General features: G+C 31.6%; 1 protein-coding gene across 3 annotated transcripts in view; it reads right to left on the bottom strand.

The window, feature by feature from the left end:
• The window catches only part of LOC125671334 (uncharacterized), a 22,474-nt gene extending 9,974 nt beyond the window's left edge, over positions 1 to 12,500 (bottom strand). The window contains exons 1-11 of one of the 3 annotated variants that reach the window (XM_048906968.2): positions 12,296 to 12,500; positions 10,402 to 10,683; positions 7,994 to 8,180; positions 4,654 to 4,841; positions 4,250 to 4,386; positions 2,896 to 2,949; positions 2,291 to 2,444; positions 1,290 to 1,372; positions 624 to 855; positions 341 to 498; positions 1 to 142 (exon numbers count right to left, since the gene is read on the bottom strand). The exon at positions 1 to 142 is cut by the window's left edge and continues 30 nt beyond it. In XM_048906968.2, the coding sequence (XP_048762925.2) occupies positions 1 to 142; positions 341 to 498; positions 624 to 855; positions 1,290 to 1,372; positions 2,291 to 2,444; positions 2,896 to 2,949; positions 4,250 to 4,386; positions 4,654 to 4,841; positions 7,994 to 8,180; positions 10,402 to 10,683; positions 12,296 to 12,386 (1,708 nt within the window). In that variant the 5' untranslated portion in view covers positions 12,387 to 12,500. The remainder of the gene's footprint in view (positions 143 to 340; positions 499 to 623; positions 856 to 1,289; positions 1,373 to 2,290; positions 2,445 to 2,895; positions 2,950 to 4,249; positions 4,387 to 4,653; positions 4,842 to 7,993; positions 8,181 to 10,401; positions 10,684 to 12,295) is intronic. The other 2 variants (XM_048906969.2, XM_048906970.2) reach the window with 2 other exon arrangements.
• Positions 12,501 to 19,217: the final 6,717 nt, after the last annotated feature.

Consider the following 19,217-nt stretch of genomic DNA (forward strand, 5'->3'; position numbering starts at 1 on the left):
AGACTATTCCGCTGCTACTCTTCACTCCCCCGTAATATCCATTAGCGGCTATTCCATACTTGTAATCATCCACACTTGCCCCATCTGGTACTTCTATACGATGAGATGAATTCAAAACAGGGGTCAGCCAGTTGAATTCTCCCTAAATCGTAATTTTAAGACGCAATATAAAATGAAGAAGAAAATGAAAAACATAAACGGAGAGAGAAAATGTTAATTATCAGACGATGGTTGTTAATGAATATACGCAAATGTTCACGCTGTAATAAGATAACACCTTTTAACTGTGTGCTAAAATCAAGTTTTCCATACCAACATGTCAATCGGAAGTTGTATTTACCTGGCACTCTCCACCATCCATTTTTCCACACCACACAACGGTATATTCCCCGTTAAAGGGTTTGACTTTAAATTCATCAGGATAACTCCATGTCAAGGTCACTTGTCTCGTACGTGAACTTTCACCCAGAGCCTCAAAATGGATAGGGGCATTTGGCCCTATATAGCGAAACACATAATCTGTACATTTTTATCATTTGCAATACATAAGCATCGGTATTAACTCTTGTATGAAATCGCTATTGAATATGTTAGACTGCCTATAAACAGATTCATGTACTTACATTGTGATTTTGGAGGAATTACCAAATTAGATGGTCTCAAATTTGGAAACTTTTCGGTCCTGATGTTAAAAGGCAGGATGGTTATATTGTTTGTACCATCTGTGTTGAAGGACAATTTTGTTGATACTGAATCGCCAAGTGCATAAATTGTTTTGTTAGGAGGAGAGTTTGAAGACACCAGCTCAATCTTGTACATCATTGTGTCACTTCTTCTGTACTCCTGCTTGATGGACTATAGACAAAAAAGCGTTTATATATATATATATAGGTAAAAAAAAAAAAAAAAAAAAAGATACACAAAGACGTTTAGTAAAGCTTTAGGCTTTCACTTCATATCTTCAGAAGCTTATTATATTCAAGCTTCTGAAGATTTGAAATGAAAGCGCTAAAAGCTTCACTAAACGTCTTCATGTATCTTTTTTATTTTTTACCTATACTTTTACTGATCATTGCGAAAAGTAACTATATATATATATATATATAATATTGCATATATATATTATATTGCATATACATATTATATTGCATATGGAAGGCTGTTATTGGGGGGGGGGGGGGGTGTCAGTACATGTATTGTGTACTCAAATTTACAAAAATCAACACCAAATCAAAAAATAAAAATGCTAAATAATAGCAATGTTAGGATAAATATGTGCAGGATTTTACCTCCCAGTATATTTCTACTTCAGTGCAGGATGCATTCATACAGCTGAAAAATGACTCGTGAACAACGGGAACAACCGATGGAACTGGATACAAAAGAAAACAAACCTATGAGAATCAAAAGAATCACCGACATCTATGGCGTGTAAAACGTTGCACTATTATACTAATCTTGTTATTCATATTCGAAAACTTGTAATTTATATTCTAAAACATATCATTCATATTCGAAAAGTTGTTATTCATATTCAATAATTTTATCATTCATATTAAAAAAACGTGTTATTCTAAAACGTGTTATTCATTTTCGTGTATTTTGCAGGATAACCTCCGAGGTCCAGAAACGGCTTTTATATTTCAAACAACGCTTCGCGACTAAGGAGGTTATCTTACAACATACACGGAAACAAGAACTTTATTTCTATTCTACTTCGGCTCAAGAAATATACAGCCGATTGCTTTCCTATATATACAATGTAGCTACGAATTTGGTCACTGTAATGTCAAGGCAGTTTCCGAAACGGCCTACATTGTTTTTTTGCTGACATAAAAGGTGAGATGGTAGGCGTATTCTAAATCTATTTTGAAAACAGATTTCAAGTATATTTAGTTTGATGTTAACGGATTATATCAATTGCTTTGAATACAGTTGTGCATCGCCATGTTTACATGTGTATCGCTCTCGGAATGCAGACGATTTCTTAATACTGAATGACAAATGTTCTTCAGTTATTCATGAATTAATTTTACAACATATATTGATTGATTTTTATGATTATAAAATTGAATCATCAGTCATCAACTTCATTGTTGCATTAGCAAAACTTGAAGTCCAAGCGAGATTTGTATCAATTTTCTCATAATCAGTTAATACGTATGAAGTTAAATCGTAGAATGATGACCGCGGCATTCCTTTGATCTTTGCAATAACTGTGGTAGAATTCATTTCTACGGTGCTTCTTTATATTTCTAATCACCTATTCAACAAATCATAAGTTTCTCACCGTCCTCCAAGGTCTTTACGGTTGCCGTGGTAAATTCGGACCAGAATCCCTTCAGTTTCCCCTGCACTATCGGTTTACACGATATCCGAATGTTGTAAGTCGTGTATGGAATCAAATCGAGCAGAGTTGTACTCATTTCCCTCGTGGACCTTGCCTGATGGTGTTCACAAATTATCAATATCATCAAATTAAAAATATGATTCATATAAAACAAAATGTACATATATTTGTGCTAAAAGAAATCCATTTCCATGCTCATTTCAAAAGTCAGATAGAAACACATATAAATACAATAAGTTATAGGTATATTATTATAATATACAAAGCATACGATGATATTGCCAAATGGCTTCAATTTTCTAAAGTAAAAATTCAAACTTTTAAACTATTATTGTTTTAAACATTCAAAGCTCTCATTAAATATGTGGTAGATAAGCAATGCTTTAGAATGTTTACCATTGTCGTTATTGTTGTTACAGCAATGCTTTAGAATGTTTACCATTGTCGTTATTGTTGTTACATGCATGTTTAATTTAACCTACACCTATGATACACCGACACTAATTTTAGCTAAATACACACACAACCACCAAACAACATATTACCATTGGTTCTGCAATTAACATTAAGTCCTCTATTTCTCTGGTATATATATCCACCTGAAAATCGTAAGGTCAAATAACATGTCTCCTAGTTTTCAATATTCATTAGCATGTGCTCCTCCATGGAGCGCCAAATTAACATAAACTCAAATAATTGAAGACATATTCAATTATTTGAAGATATCATCGTTTCATTTGATGCGCGCAACAATTTAATTAAAGATCTCTTCAAATAATTAATGATATCTTCAATTCTGAATTATTGCGCGCATTAATTGAATTGATGATAGCATTAATTCTTCAGCTGAATTGATGCGCGCTTTAATTGAATTAATGCTTTCTTCAAATGAATTATTGATATCAACAATTGAATTGATTCGCGCTACAATTCAATTGAAGAGAGCAATAATTGATATAATGCGCGCATTAAATCAATTGATGAGAGCAATAATTTGAATTGATGCGCGCGCTAATTCATTTGAATAGAGCAATAATTGATTTATGCGCGCATTAATTCAAATATTGCTCTATTCAATTGAATTAATGATATTTTTAATTCATTTGAAAAGAGCAATAATTCTATTAGAGAGAGCAGCTATATAATTAAAGATATCTTCAATTCAATATATCCACAATTGAATTAATGATCTCTTTAAAAGAATTGATGTGCGCATTAATTCGTTCTACAAAAGCATTGTAAATAATTAAAGATATCTTCAGTTGAATTAAATAGATCATCAAATTATTTATACCGAGCTCTAAATTAATTTTTGCGACCAATTGAATTAAAGAGAGCAATAATTGAATCAATGCGTGCAGCAAATCAATTATTGCTCTCATTAATTCAATTGAAGCGCGCATTAATTCATTTGATGAGAGCAATAATTACAATGTAATTTAATGCGCGCATTAATTCAATTGATGAGAGCAATAATTGAATTGATGATATCTTCAAATAATTGAAGATATCTTCAATTATTTGAGTTTATGTTAATTTGGCGCTCCATACTTCTCTGTCAATGAATCCAATACCACAGCATCATAATAATTCACCCCCCCCCCCCCCCCCCCCACACACACACACTCAACAACCTTCATCCTGCCCATGATATTGTTACTCTCTTCACATTATTGTGTACTTAAATTATGTACAATTGTCGAGGTCAATCAGTACAGTACATGTGGGTGGGTATTAATTTCTTTCAAGAATTCTAATAAATCAGAGCTTTTTTGCATCATTTTGAAAACAGCAATAATATTGTAGAATGCTGCGTGTCTTTGTTGAACATCAAATCATTCTTTAAAAAAATCTAAGACATGCTTTTGCCAAGTTTGACGATAACAATAAAATGCTTACCTTCCAAACACTTTCCCATTCAGATTTGTATTCTATCTTGAAATGAAGTGAGCGATATGGATCGGAATGACTCCATGAAAGCAATATGGCTGTTTCGTTTGCCTCTATTTTTCCTATATCAACTTTTGCCGGTTGTACTAAAATACATATTTTAAGTCATTGTCATTCAATTCACACATATAAAACTTTATCTTATGCGCATTATCTTTATTTTTCAAAAGGCTTCCTGACAATTTGACCATTTACTTACATTGTTTTTGTCATTTTAAATAAATGACAAAACTTTTACTCCTTAAAAGATTTTCTGTTGTGATTTGTATGGAAATAAACAGAGCTGCAATGTTGCCTTGGATCAATAGTTTTAATATAATATACTTTATATGTCTGCCTATGGAATGAATTACCCAATTCATCTGTTCTGAAGTAGAACTGAGAAGAGACGCTGGTTTCCGGTCGTCTGCTGTTGGTAATGTTGACAACAAAAACGTATACCCCACCCTTGAAATGATCTTTGCCATCAGTTTCCTTTATCTCACACGTAAGACATTTCCCGTGGATTCGCATGTTCTTGCAAGGAGACAAGTGTGTATACCTTAGAAAAAATGAAACGTTTTTCAGACTCTTATTGAAAATTACATCCGATATCTTTTAGATATATATGGTAAATGCAAGAGCACCCTGGGCTTGTGAAGAAACTACAGTCCCTCCACACAAAGTTATTGTTCTTAAAGGATTTGTTTTGCATTTACATGTGACATATTGTCCTAGGTCACGAAACACATGTTGTGGTTTTCTGATTCCTTTCATTTTTCAGATGACCTTAAAGCTGTATAACCCGATGTTCATGTATTATTTTTGTACATAATTACTTTAAAGCAGATTAATTACTTTATAAAGTTATTAACTTTCCCTTAATTACATGCTTGAAAACATCTGGATGTGAAAGAAAACAGTGAGAATATTATTTAGAAAGTAAATATGTGAGGTACATATATAAATCATCCCATAATAGACGTCTATAAATAGACCCACGCGCATCAGGGGAATCCCAACATGATGTATTAACTCATACGCAACTGTCTAGTTTTAAAGCTATATGACCCGATGTTCATGTATTATTTTTGTACATAATTACTTTATAAGCAGATTAATTACTTTATAATGTTATTAACTTTCCAATAATTACATGCTTGAAAACATCTGCATGTAAAAGAAAACAGTGCGAATATTATTTAGAAAGTAAATATAGTGGGTACATATAATAGACGTCTATAAATAGACCCACGCGCGTCAGGGGAATCCCAACATGATGTATTAACTCATACGCAACTGTCTAGTTTTAAGGCTGAAAGAACGTAAAACAACGAATTACTAAGAGGTATTTGATATTTTTATTTCTATTAAACTTATGGTACGGTACTGTTATAACAAAATACACAGCTTTACACAGATAAGACCACCGATGATCTGAAAGTTTGAAATGGTCACGTGACTGTCACTTGAAATGGCAGAGTGACGCGGTTATTTGTAAACATCGATTTAAAATCAAATAATTTGGGTTAAAACATGTGAAATAATTTATGATATGTCGTACAGCCTCATAACTACATACGTGCGATGATTTAATAGCGGTTTTACGAGATGGAAAAAAATATTGTGATTCGGACCATACAGCTTTAAATATGACTCTCCCCCAACAAAATATAAGCGTGGATCTATGTGTAGATTATGGGGTTCTAAGTGGGCTTACCGTTAATAACATTTTTTCCTCTTTAAATATATCTCATTATTATAGATATCTTATGAAAGTTATAAGACATCTTCTAAAGTTTATGAGATATCCTTTAAAATCAAAAGTATGAGATATATAATAACTTTTTTCTTCATAAGATATCTAGCTAATTAGATACATATATATGAGATATATAGTATATCTTATATAGTTTATAAGATATCTTATTAACATTTTTGATATATAGGATATCTCATAAACATTATAAAATATTTTATAATCTCTTCCCATGGAGATTCGGGTTAGAGAAGGTCCTCAGTACCCCTTGCTTGCCATAAGAGGTGACTAAATGGGATGGTCCTTTGCATGAGACCGCAAAAAAGCAAGTCCCGTGGCACAGGAGGTGTGGGACGATAAAGACATCTGCTCAAAGGCCATAAGCGCCGAGCATAGGCCTAAATTTTACAGCTCTTCACCGGCAGTGGTGACGTCTTCATATGAGTGAAAAATTCTCAAGAGGGACGTAAAACAATATAAAATCAATCAATCTTTTATAAGATATCTTTTAAAACTTTTATAAGATAAACTATCTCAATATTTTATAAGATATCTTATAGAACATATAAGATATATATTTTATAAGATACACATGTATCTCATAAATGAATTTTTATACAGTATCTTATTTTTACAAAGTATCATGTCAATTTAACTTTTATTAGATACCATAAAATATATGAGATATCTTGTATGTATTATAAGATATTTCATAAAATGTATGAGATATCTTTAAAAAAAATATTTAAATTAAATAAGAGAGAGAGAGAGGGAGAGAGAGAGAGAATGTAGGACAGAAAGTCACAGACAAAAAGTCACGGACAAAATGACCATGGACAAAAAGTCACAATTAGAAATTTTATAAAAGTAGGACAAAAAGTCACAGGACAAAAGGTCACAGTTTATAAGGGAAAAAAAAGTATTGATTTTTTATTTATTTTTAAAACATATCTGTTCTTTTTGTAAAGTTTAAGAAAATATATATGCAAAATTTATATTTTCTATGAGATTTTGATAATAATTATAAAATTGTTATTCCTTTATCATATTTATTGTAAAATATTATTTTGATTTTTAAAAAGAGATTGTTTGTATTGAGATAAAATAAAAATAAACTTTAGGATCATTTGGTTTAGTATGCTACATATTAATGATTGTCAAAACAAAATCTGATGGCAGAATTATGGTTGGCTTCCTTTCACTCCAGATTATTGTCAAAACAAGAAGAAGTGAACTGTCATATAATAATTGCTATATAAACAAGTCCATGATTTCCCCTTTCTTATTATCTAATAATGAACTGAAAGTGTTAAATGTGGCAAAACAAACACCAATAAGAATAATGACATGTATTCCCTTCTACCTCAAATCCACTGTAAGAAATGTCTTGTGTCTGAACAACAGCTTTAGTGAGCATTTTTGTGACTTTCTGTCTAGTGACGTTTTGTCACGTGACTTTTTGTCCTGTGACTTTTTATCCTATCTAATCAAAAGTCATCATTGTGACTTTTTGTCCTGTGACTTTTTGTCCTACGGATTTTGTGACTTTTTGTCCTGTGACTTTCTGTCCGTATACCGAGAGAATCTTATATGCTTTATAAGATAAGAAAGTTGAAAAAATGAAAAATATCTCGGCGGTATATAGCCAATAACGTCCCTTGTTCTTTATAAGATATCTTGTAAACTGTAAATAATATGATATCTAATAAAATTTATTAGATATCTCAAAAATAGAAGATATCTCATAAAATATTTAAGATATCTTTATAGAAGAATGAATATAAATATAGCGTAGTAAAAGGACAAACAATAGCAATCGGATCACGCGCTCGTCATTTTCCGTAAGCGGTTACGGAAATAGCCGAGTAGTTACGATTGAAACAATAGAAGTCTCACCATGTACATGTACACAGTGGTTAGGGGAAGTAAGCCCTTGTAATATAATGAAAACTTACACACTCCACTGCAGAGAAACGTTGTAATCCTGAAGATTGAAGTCCGCCACCGTGTCGTTGTAGTGAGCTGTGATGTTCATGTCCCGGGTGTTTTTGTGCAAGTACATCACCCCTAGATCCCAAACACACGTCATGTTTCTCCAGTTGTAGACCAGACAGGAACCGTTTGTTACCTTTTGTGGACGGTCTAAAAACATGGAAAATGTAACTTGAGTCTAATAATTAAAAAAAAAACCCACTTCTTCGGTGTATTTTATTATTTATTTAAGAAAAAAAATGATTTTCGAAACTACATGAGGGTATGAACTGCAACGCTTCACGCTGGCATACTTTTTATGAAGCACACAGTCCATACTCTCATGTATTTTCAAAAACACAATCAATTTCTTTTATGTACACCTACTTTCATTTTTCGTAATAGACAGTTCAAAATAGATATTTTACTATATTTATCAAATGGTTTGGTATTCATGCGCGCACTGTTTACAACTGCATAGGGTTATGAAGAAATGACTATCATTAAAATTTCTAAAGATAATAAAAGCATGAGCATCAGATATCTGAACAAGATATTCTACTGATCAATCAAGGGCCCCGGAAGGCATTTTTAACAAAAAGTAGAGTAATTCAAACATTATTTCACATAGAAATTCAACAATATTGCATATTATAATCATAACCAGGCATCATTGTCTCTAGTGTTCATGATGAAATATGATTGTACTTACACATGTGTAGATGTTAATACAGGTACATATTGTACATGTATTTATACATTTAAATGTTCTTTTGCATTTAACAACAAAAAGATTAACTCCCAAAAATCTGCATGCACATGAAAATACAAATCTTTATACATGGGTTCCTTTACTGTTTTCAAAAATAAATTTTCCAAGATAGAAAACTTCCTTTACTTTCATTATATATATTATAATATAATATGATGGTTTGTTAAAATTATATGCGTTTAGGATTTGTCTCTCTTGGACTATTATTTCCCTTTACCAACGCAAATATGGAGAAAACGGAAAAATAAATTAAAAAGAAAATGTATGTCTGCAATGTTCGACTATCATTTCCCGTTTCACAAACCGAAGAATCATTTCTATTATTTAAATAAGACATTGAGGCCAATATATAGAAAGAATTTTTGTTTTTGGCCGCGTTTAAACACAATAATCATTGCGTTTAATCGCAAAAGATTGCGTTGAAACGCAATTTTTTTAGTTTCTCAATTAAATATGTTTGTATTAAATAAAATTAGCAACCTTTTTGCGATTAAACGCAATGATTATTGCGTTTAAAACGCAATAAAAGAAAGTTCTTTCTATGTACTGGTCTCAACAGGCTTCCGAACTCTCTTGCACCTACTCAAAAATATTTATGGCTATTTTTCTCATGATTTTTTTTTTAAATTTTAAATATATAATTTTACATACACAAACACGCATTTTTTGCCAAAAATTAAAAATCATTATTGTTTTCTTCAATTCTAAGCCATAGCTCAAAATGGTAGGGTGATAACAGGAAATAAATATATGTATTACCATTTTACTTCCTTCAATCATCATCAATGATAAGGGTTCTTTCGTTTTTATCTTTAAATTTGAAACGCGATGATGCTTATTAACCTGTCGACAGAGTTCCGGTGATAGTTATCTCACAGTGAGATTTAAGTTTCCAGTTTTGTACAATGCATCTGATCGTCCACCATGCCTCACGCTGCATGGCTTTTGTTTTGGAAGTAATCTTACACGACACTACCGGTACATTTACGGATCTTCCCACAAAATAAAACACTCTTCCGCAAATTCTAGATTCTCTACTGACTGAAGGCACAAAACATAATTACTGGTATTGTTTAGATTGTGTTTGTTATCTTCTGTTGCATTTCGTTTCTCGGATTAAAAGAGGTTTACATTTCAAGTTTGAACCAAAAGGATGCGATGGAAAATTTTCCTCCTTTATTTTTAATGAAAGAATTTACCTGAATTTTTATTTTTTAAGTCTTCATTGTTAGTATGTATGTACATGCAAGATTAGCTGGAAAAAAGTGCAACACACCGTAAGCAAAAGTACATCGTTACATGACAAACACTACCGATGTTAAACGTCTTAGGATTGATGGGATCGGGAATCGTACCCGTGCCTCCCGGTCGAGAAAAAAGCGCCTTCGCCACAAGGCTACGGCGACCAGTTTCGCCGACACGTACTTCCTGAAAAGATTGCATGTTTGAACCTATCTACCTGTAGAATCTTCACAAGAACATTGGGTAAGTAGAGGCTACATCAGCTGTCATTATGAATGTTTCATTTTTGAAATTTTACCATTAGAAGTCGACATGCAACCCACCATTTTTAAGACCACAAATAAAGCAAAACATGCACGTGGAACAAATATGTCTTACGCTCAATGGTAAAGAACTTTGCTGAAGACTTCTCTTCACAGACAGGAGAGGTGCAAACATACGGCAAAAGTCCCACACCTTCACGGACCATGTTTACAGAAACAACATCTCGTCCATAAGCAGTGATTGTATTAATGCTACGCAAATAACTGGAAATGGTCAGATTGTGTCCATTCCACTTTGTGATAACAATGTTATTTTCAGAAGAATTGACAGGTGTTCTGGAACTATTAAGTGTGCAAGAGAAATTAATCTGTTCTCCAAAGAAGATATACAGAGGATCTACAAAAAAGAATATTGAATGCATTGCATTAGTGACTTATAAGTCTGTGACAAAATTTAGAAAATATTCCTTATACATGTATGTTTCATGAAAAACCATCTGTTTTAAAGAAGCTTTTCTTGGACCCAATTTCTCAGTTTTGATGAATTAAACACAATTGAGTTAAAAATATCAGAAGTTGCAGTCATAGTTTTTTCAAAAATATTCTTATCATGTCATGAAATATTGTAGCCATAAAACATTTATTCACAATGTTAAACTTTTAATTCGAAAATTACATAAACATTTATAAAGAATAGGCACTCTTAAATCAAAGTCCGTGTGAAAACTATCCTATATCTACAGTAGGTGATTAGAGTCAAGAGAATTATTCTGAAATGATTAGATAATACTCGGAGTATTTCTGAGATCATCTACAGTAGGTGATTAGAGTCAAGAGAATTATTCTGAAATGATTAGATAATAGTCGGAGTATTTCTGAGATCAGTTCTTTTTATTTCATCAAAATTGGACAATAAATTAGTTCAGGAGAATCTTTGGAAAAAATATGGTTTTGTATAAAATATATTGGGAAATTTTTCTTAGGGAACAAACTTTTGGCCAAGGAGTGTATCGCAAGAAGGATTCGATACCCGTGCGATGATGGTCTTTTATGACGAAGGTTCTTTGATATGTAAACACTTAAAGACTAGGCCTCTCCCTGGTCTGGAGGTGAGCAGGGGGCGCTAGGTTGATAAAAACTTAATATACAATGATGACCGTTTAAGAATCAGATGAAGCATAACTTTCTGTTAGTTTGTGAAGATGCAAAAACCCAGGAGAACATTTTCGATGGGTATATATTCAATCCATTTACTACTGTGCAACGTTTTGATAATTTTGACAAATTTAAACAAACTACAAAATTTTATGACAGAAATGACTTCATATTCTGCATATGGAAACCGAATGAAGCTCATGGCCATGGAAATACATTTGTAGGTAGGACTTTTTAAAAGCAAAGTTATGTAGGAAAATACGATAGTAATGAAGAGGTATTCTATATGGTTTTCCTTACCATCGTGGGTTGTAACTTAGATATATACTGACAAGTGCAGGAGTTTAAGCATACGAAGCAGATTGCAAGAAATTTATATGAAAGACTGGAATGAGCTTCATTTATTGTGTTAAAACAAAGATATGATCTTTTAATACTTAAATTACCACACGGCTTGTTTCAAACTTTAAAGCATGTGCATAAAATAAATGCATTGGATAAATGAAATACTACGTGAGCAGTACGACAAATCGTATTTTCTTATCCGACTGGAACGTTGAACTTTTAAAAAAAGTTTTCAATGGACGGCTGAAATATTTCAACCCTGAATAGAATGGTATTAACGTGATCCATACTGTGAATGGCTTCAAATAATGAAGGAATACGACGTGTGTTTACTTGCCCAAATTTACACTTATACCTTAAGTTTGGTTAACTTTTGATCTCTCCCAGCAAGACATTTAAAGATTTTAATTATATGATATATATTCCTAGTCACTAAAATAAAGATGATGAAATTGACTGAAACTGAAAAAGAAGTAGCAATTGAGAAGTAACTCAAATTCTAAACATACCTGCTTTTAAAGTCAAGTAACATTGATCCTTAGCACAAATGAACGTCACGAAACACATAAACGAAGCAGCCCAGAGGCTCCGTAATTTCATATTCTGGCAAATAAGTTTCACGTTATCCCAGTCGTGTGCCCTAACCTATAACAGGAAGTTCTGTACAGTACTATTTAATCCAAAGCAAAACAATAAAGACACATAAACACCCAAGCAAATGTGTCCTGGGCTATTTGATTATTTTCACACACTAATAGTTGCATTGATCTATGACAGTAAGGAAATATAATGGGGACTTTAAAGCACACGGCCTTTTAAATTTTGTTCCATACATACGGTCGACTTATTCACCAATCATTGTCAAACAGCACACTCACAACTATATCATTCTATCTATTTCCAATTGGTGATACTGTAATTAATCAGAAATATTATGATACATGTTTTTGTTTAAAACATCTCTACACAGGAACTGATATCTTTTTCCTCTCTGAGCTATCATATAATGATTGGATATAATACGCGGATCCAAAGCAGAAGGGCTGCCAGGACCACATCTAGTTTAGAAAAATACATATTACCCCTTTTGGATAAATCATCAGGGATAAATCCTCTGTCGGAAAAAAATTCTGGGTACTTGAATAATCTACGATTTTATAGTAATATATAGATATTGACTCGTAATTTCGCAGTGTTTTCGCGTATCAATGAGATACATGTAATTATGAGTTATTAAAAATATTCTTTAGAACTAATCAGCTTTAGTATTAATCACCTAGAATTGTTTAAAAAATAAAATAACATATATTAAAATTCAGATTTGACAGGTTCTTTGCGTAAATTCCAAATTTCACTCTTGGCTATAATCACCATATCCATGTATAATGTATTATAGAATATGATAGAGTATGTTTATTTCTAAATCAAAGCCAAAAAAAGGATAAATTGGTCAAATCATACATATACGGGGGAAAATTGCCAAAGGATAGATTTGTACTAAACCCAAAAAAGTAGAAGGAAGGAGAAGTCATAGTATGCTAGTCCCCTAGCATGTTTTAATATACACTGTAATAAAATTTAAGGAGACGGCAAAAATATCGTCACTGTGGTATTGGGACTGAGCCTGCGCAGGAATTGCACCGGTTGTTTCTGTAGTCCAGCGCTTTAACTGCTCAGCAAAATCATGATGTTAATACTTTGGCTTTACCATATTGCATGCATACTATATTGATACTGTCAAACAACAGCGTCTGTTGTTTCATTATCGTAATTAGTTTGTTTGCATGTTGTAAATACCCACCAAGTCTCTCTTCTCTCTCTTGGGGGGTGGGGTGGGTGAGGGGGGGGGGGTTACGGTGAGTAGTATAAAGTTTGCTTTCGTACTTCTATAGTGTTTATAGGAAAAAGGACAATTAAGTATATCTGTGCACACAGTTTTGATGTATTATCAAAATTTTTACAAACGAAACACCTTAAAAATGATGAAAATCTATTAATGTGTTTAAAAGGTTTCACAAAACATAAGGTTATCCATTATGACAGAAGCTCATTACAGATAGTTTATCATTTGTTGTGTAAACAAAGATCGTGGTATGTTATTCTTTACAAAGTTTTGAAAATATATGGTTATCAATCTAAGTTTATGATATATATCAAATTTCAAGTACATATATATTTTTATAGATAAAATGTGACATGGAAAAGTTTAATCTCTGTGCAAAATAAGAATGCTTTAAATTGCAACATTTACATTTCACTAATTTGTTTGTAAACATAAACAAGACTGAAATGTTGTTTACATAACAGAGTTAAGATTAAATTATTCAAAAATATCATCAGTTCATCTGATGCGCTCAACAGTTCAATCAAAGATATCTTCAAATAATTAATAATATATCTTCGAATCGAAATTATTGCATGTACTATGACTAATTGAATTGTTGATAACATTAATTATTCTGTTGATTTATGGAAAATGAACTGATATGTTGCTCTCTTCAAATGAATTAATATCATCGAAGAATTTATTGTTGATTTCGTCTACTTTTTCTTGTCATGGATTTTACTTCTCAACTTTCTGACGTAATGGCACCCTTATTTGAATTGAAAAATAGAACGACTAGAAACCAACGTAGATATGGGTACTCGAGCAGAACACCAGCAGAGAAAGTATTATGTGTACCACAATGATCTGATTGTTCAATAGCACTAAAACGCGAAGCACGCATCAGGAACTTTTACAGTCGAAAAAATCATACAAGGTCCTATCAACTAGACAGAAGCGTCAGTACAAACGGACAGAGGGAAATATGTTGGACTACTTACGTAGACATAATCCTAAGGCATTTTATTCAAAGTTTGAAATGAAAAAAAGGAAAAGACCAAACTCTGATCCATCTATTTTCTTTGAGCATTTTAAAGAACTGGTACGCAAGCACCTACACCATCAGAAGAACACTTTACCAATATTGATGAAACTGTATTTGAGGAGCTTGATTGTGAGATAAAAGAAAAATAAATACTTGATGCAATAAAAAGATTAAAACGAGAGAAATACCATGGAATTGATTTGCTGTTGAATGAATATTTTATTGAATTTCAGAGTTGTATTTTGCCTATTATTCACGATTTGTTTAATAGAATTTTTAGAACAGGTATTTTTCCTCATGCATGGTCAGAATCCATAATTGTTCCAGTACATAAAAAGGGTGATACGTCAGATCCCAACAATTATAGAGGTATTAGTTTTGTGAGTTGTTTTTGTAAGTTATTTACTTCGATTTTAAACCAAAGACTTGTACAGTGGTCTTACAACGGTGATATAATAACTGATGGTCAATTTGGGTTTCAGCCTCAAATAGGTACAACAGAAGCTATTTTTTGTCTGTTCTCAATTATCAATATGACACTTTCTAAAAAAAAAAAAAAAAGAAAAGAAGAGATTATAAAGCTCAGCACGTATGGTATTAGAGGTAAATTACTACGCATTATTCAGGTTATGTATCAAAGCATGAAATCTAGTGTTAAATCTGCAGGTATGATGTCAGAAGTTTTTAAAAGTAACGTAGGACTATTACAAGGAGAAGTGTTGTCTCCCATCCTTTTTTCTTTTTGTTATATGTGAATGATTTTAAAGTAGAATTTTTAAAACAAGATATTTTTTCATTATATTTGTGAGAGCTAAATTTGTATGTTTTGATGTATGCAGATGATATGGTCATTTTTGCTGAAAGCGTACATGAGCTTCAAAATATGTTAGATGAGTTATATGAATATACGACTGGGATATTACTGTTAATGTTGATAAAACAAAAAATGTTATTTTTAGGAATGGAGGTAAAATCAAACATACAGAAAAATGGAATCTGAATGGTCAGCCAATTGAAGTTGTTGATAAAGTATACCATGTGGTGTTTTATATAAGTTTAACGGTAACTACAATTTTACGCAAAAACAATTAGCCTGTCAAGGTAGAAAAGCTATGTTCTCATTAAAATCAAAAGTTAAAAATATGTGTTTTAACACAGAAACACTATTGGCACTTTTTGACATAAATGTAGCAAGTATCCTGAATTATGGTTGTGAAGTATGTATGGGGAAGCCATAAATGCCAGAGATATAGAAAAGATAGTTCGAGTTTATAAAATCTGTTTTAGGTGTGCGAAAAAACATAAATCCTGCCTCGGTGTATTTTGAAACTGGGAGGTTACCTATGGAAATCATTCGATTCTTCAGAATGTTCAAATTTTGGTTTAAAGTGTTGCGTAGTGAAAATTGTATAATTAGAAATTGTTACGATGAATTATATTACAACTGTGATAGAATGAAAAATTGTAGCAAAAATTGGGCGTATTGCATTAAACAAAAATTGTACGATATAGGGTTAGGATATATTGATGTGATTAGGAGAATGCAACTTCTAAAATTTTCTTTCTTATTAAAAAACAGGTTGACTGATATGTGTGTTCAAAGTTCAGTTGAACAAATTAATTGTTCTTCAAAGTGTATTATTTACAAACATGTTATTGATCACTTTTCGTTACAGTATTACCTTTGTAAACCTATACCTAATATGTATAAAAGACACATTTGTCGAATTAGACTATCCTCTCATAATCTTGAAATTGAAACAGGCCGCCATAACAATATATTTAGAGAAAATAGAGTACGTAAATTTTGTAAAAATGACAACCACTTTATATTAATTTGCCCTCATTACGAGGAATTTCTACATATATATATCAAAAAGTATTATTGGCAAAAACCATCTGTTTTCAAATTTGTACAGTTACTAAGTGTTCATAATGTACACGAATTTTGTAATTTAGGGAAATATTTATGTCTTGCACTTAAGTTGCGAGAAAACCTTGTTTAAAAGTCATTCTCCGTTGCTTGCTTGAATTTGTACATCGCCATACAATGTCATTTTTATGTATTTATGAAATTGATGTGATAAGACATATGTATTAAGCAATAAAGAATATTCAATCTCTTGAATTGATGCGCGCTATAATTCAATTGAAGAGAGCAATAGTTCAATTGAAGAGAGCAATAATTCAATTGAAGAGAGCAATAATTCAATTGAAGAAAGCGATAATTCAATTGAAGAGAACGATAATTCAATTGAAGAGAGCAATAATTCAATTGAAGAGAGCAATAATTCAATTGAAGAGAGCGATAATTCAATTTATGCGCAGATTAATTCAATTAATGTGCGCAATAATAGAAGTATTGGTCTCTTCAATTGAATTCATGAAATCATAAATTTAATCGATTATCACAATAATTCTTGTTCAGAAAGCAATTATCCACGATTGAATTAACAATCTCTTTAATTAAATTGTTGTTCTCTTTAAGGAATTGGTGTGCGCAATAATTCCTTATAAAATATCGTTGTAAATACACGGAACTCCAAATTAAATCCCATCATATCGATGAACGCATCAATATAATTTTAATATGATCTAACTATTACTTAAATGTAGCGGTGTAGTCTCCCAAGCTCAAACAGAGAAGAATGGTTAATAATTTTCTAATATTACACTAAATGAAAGTTTACACAATTTCAAGTGTAGTTATTCACTCCCGAAGGATTTGTAGTATTAAGAAAGTTAGATATCAGCAGATTTTTATATCTACTTTTATCAATGTTATAATGGATTTCCCCATATTTCAGAAATATACAAGATTGGTTATGTTTACACTCCATGATTTAGGGTCTAGAAAGGTGTTTTATTGTAGGCCTAGTTAATATTTGACTGATGGAAGTACATGTAGAAGCCGATATGTTGTAGTTCTTGTTGTTTGTTTTATGCATGGTTCTGCAAGCCTTGTTCAATATGTATCCTTCATTACATTTCTACTGTATATACGTGTAGTTTATTTTGCTGTCCTGTGTGTAAAAACATTGCAATGTTATCGGCGTACATTAAACAAGCTAAAACAAATTTTCATGGTTCGGAATAAACAGTGTAAATACCCAATGAAAATGTGAAATTTATAATTAAAATAAGGATTGGAATATCCAGTGAAACGGATACACAGGTGTTGGATTAGGCAATTTTCGCTGTATAATAAAACCGACCCGTCTTTCTGTCTGTTTAAAGACAGTTCACCAATTTAAAAAAAAAAAAAAAGCAAGCACCTGGGTGGTTTAAAAAAATTGAGGCAGAGCATATTTGACCAATTTTGCATGTTTTACAAACAGTCTGGGTGATTTTAGTGATACCATATCTTGTGTCATGATACTGTGTATCTGTGTTCCAAAAATCAATGCATTTTAATGCAAGAAAAATTATTTTATTATCTACTAATACAACTTTAATTACCAAAAAAAAAAAAAAAAAGAAGATAATAAAACATTGAGTATTTTGACAATTTTTTGTAAATTTTGATAAAAAAAAACCCCAAAATTTCTTCACTAAAATTGATGAAAACTTCATCTGCTCAGATAATTTTCTCTAAAAACTTAATTTTATTTCCCAAAATTTCATTTATGTCCTTTCCACTGTTGTAAATGAGTGCAACAAAAGTAGGCCAAATGAGGATATGTGTCTATACATGTAGAATAAAACTTTAAAAGAGTATTTTGACAATATTTCACAATTTTGATAAAAAAAAAAACATGAAAAAATCCACTCCAAAATTGATGAAAATTTCATTTGCTCTAAAAACTTTTCTCCTGATATTTTATATATTTTCTTTACTATGGTCAGGAGTGCAACAAAGTGAGGGAAAACAGGGTTTTTTAGAGTGATATTTGAATAAGAAAATTATTGTGTACTTCTTTCAAAGGTGTTACTCCAACATGGAAAGTAATTTATTTTCATTTTTGTTAATATTTCTTATCAATATAAAAACTTTTTGAGACATTCTCATAAAAAATAGGGGGAAAATTACCCCCCAAAATCAAATATTTTGAACAAAATTACTGTCTGAAATTATTGATTATTGTTCTTTACATCATTTGCAAAGTAAAGTTCATGTTCTGAATTTGTTTTAAAATATTCTATGCAATGTGCTTATACTCTAGCATTTTTATAAAATTTTGTGAAAACCTGATGATATAAAGTCTGCAACTTTTTCAGTTCTTTGTTGATTATAATGCCCTTTTGGATTTATGAACTTCAATGTATTACCAAAGAAAAATTATTTGAACTTGCTTGAAAAATGACCAAAAAATTCAGTTTGTGCCTCATTTGTTATTAAACCATCCACCTGTGGTTGTTGATCCCATATCGGTGTTATCTTGTCAAGAATGTGATAGTGTAATTGAACCTCAAAAATATACATCTTATCTATAGTATTTGACAGATGGTGTGTGGATCGAAATGACAGGTTGGGAGTGAGTGGACGAGTGTGATATAACATACCCGCCGATCATTTCACATAGATAATAATTTGAAGAAGGATGTCGATACGTTTAAAGAG

Source organism: Ostrea edulis, chromosome 4 (genome assembly GCF_947568905.1).
Source record: "Ostrea edulis chromosome 4, xbOstEdul1.1, whole genome shotgun sequence".
NCBI lineage: Eukaryota > Metazoa > Mollusca > Bivalvia > Ostreida > Ostreidae > Ostrea > Ostrea edulis.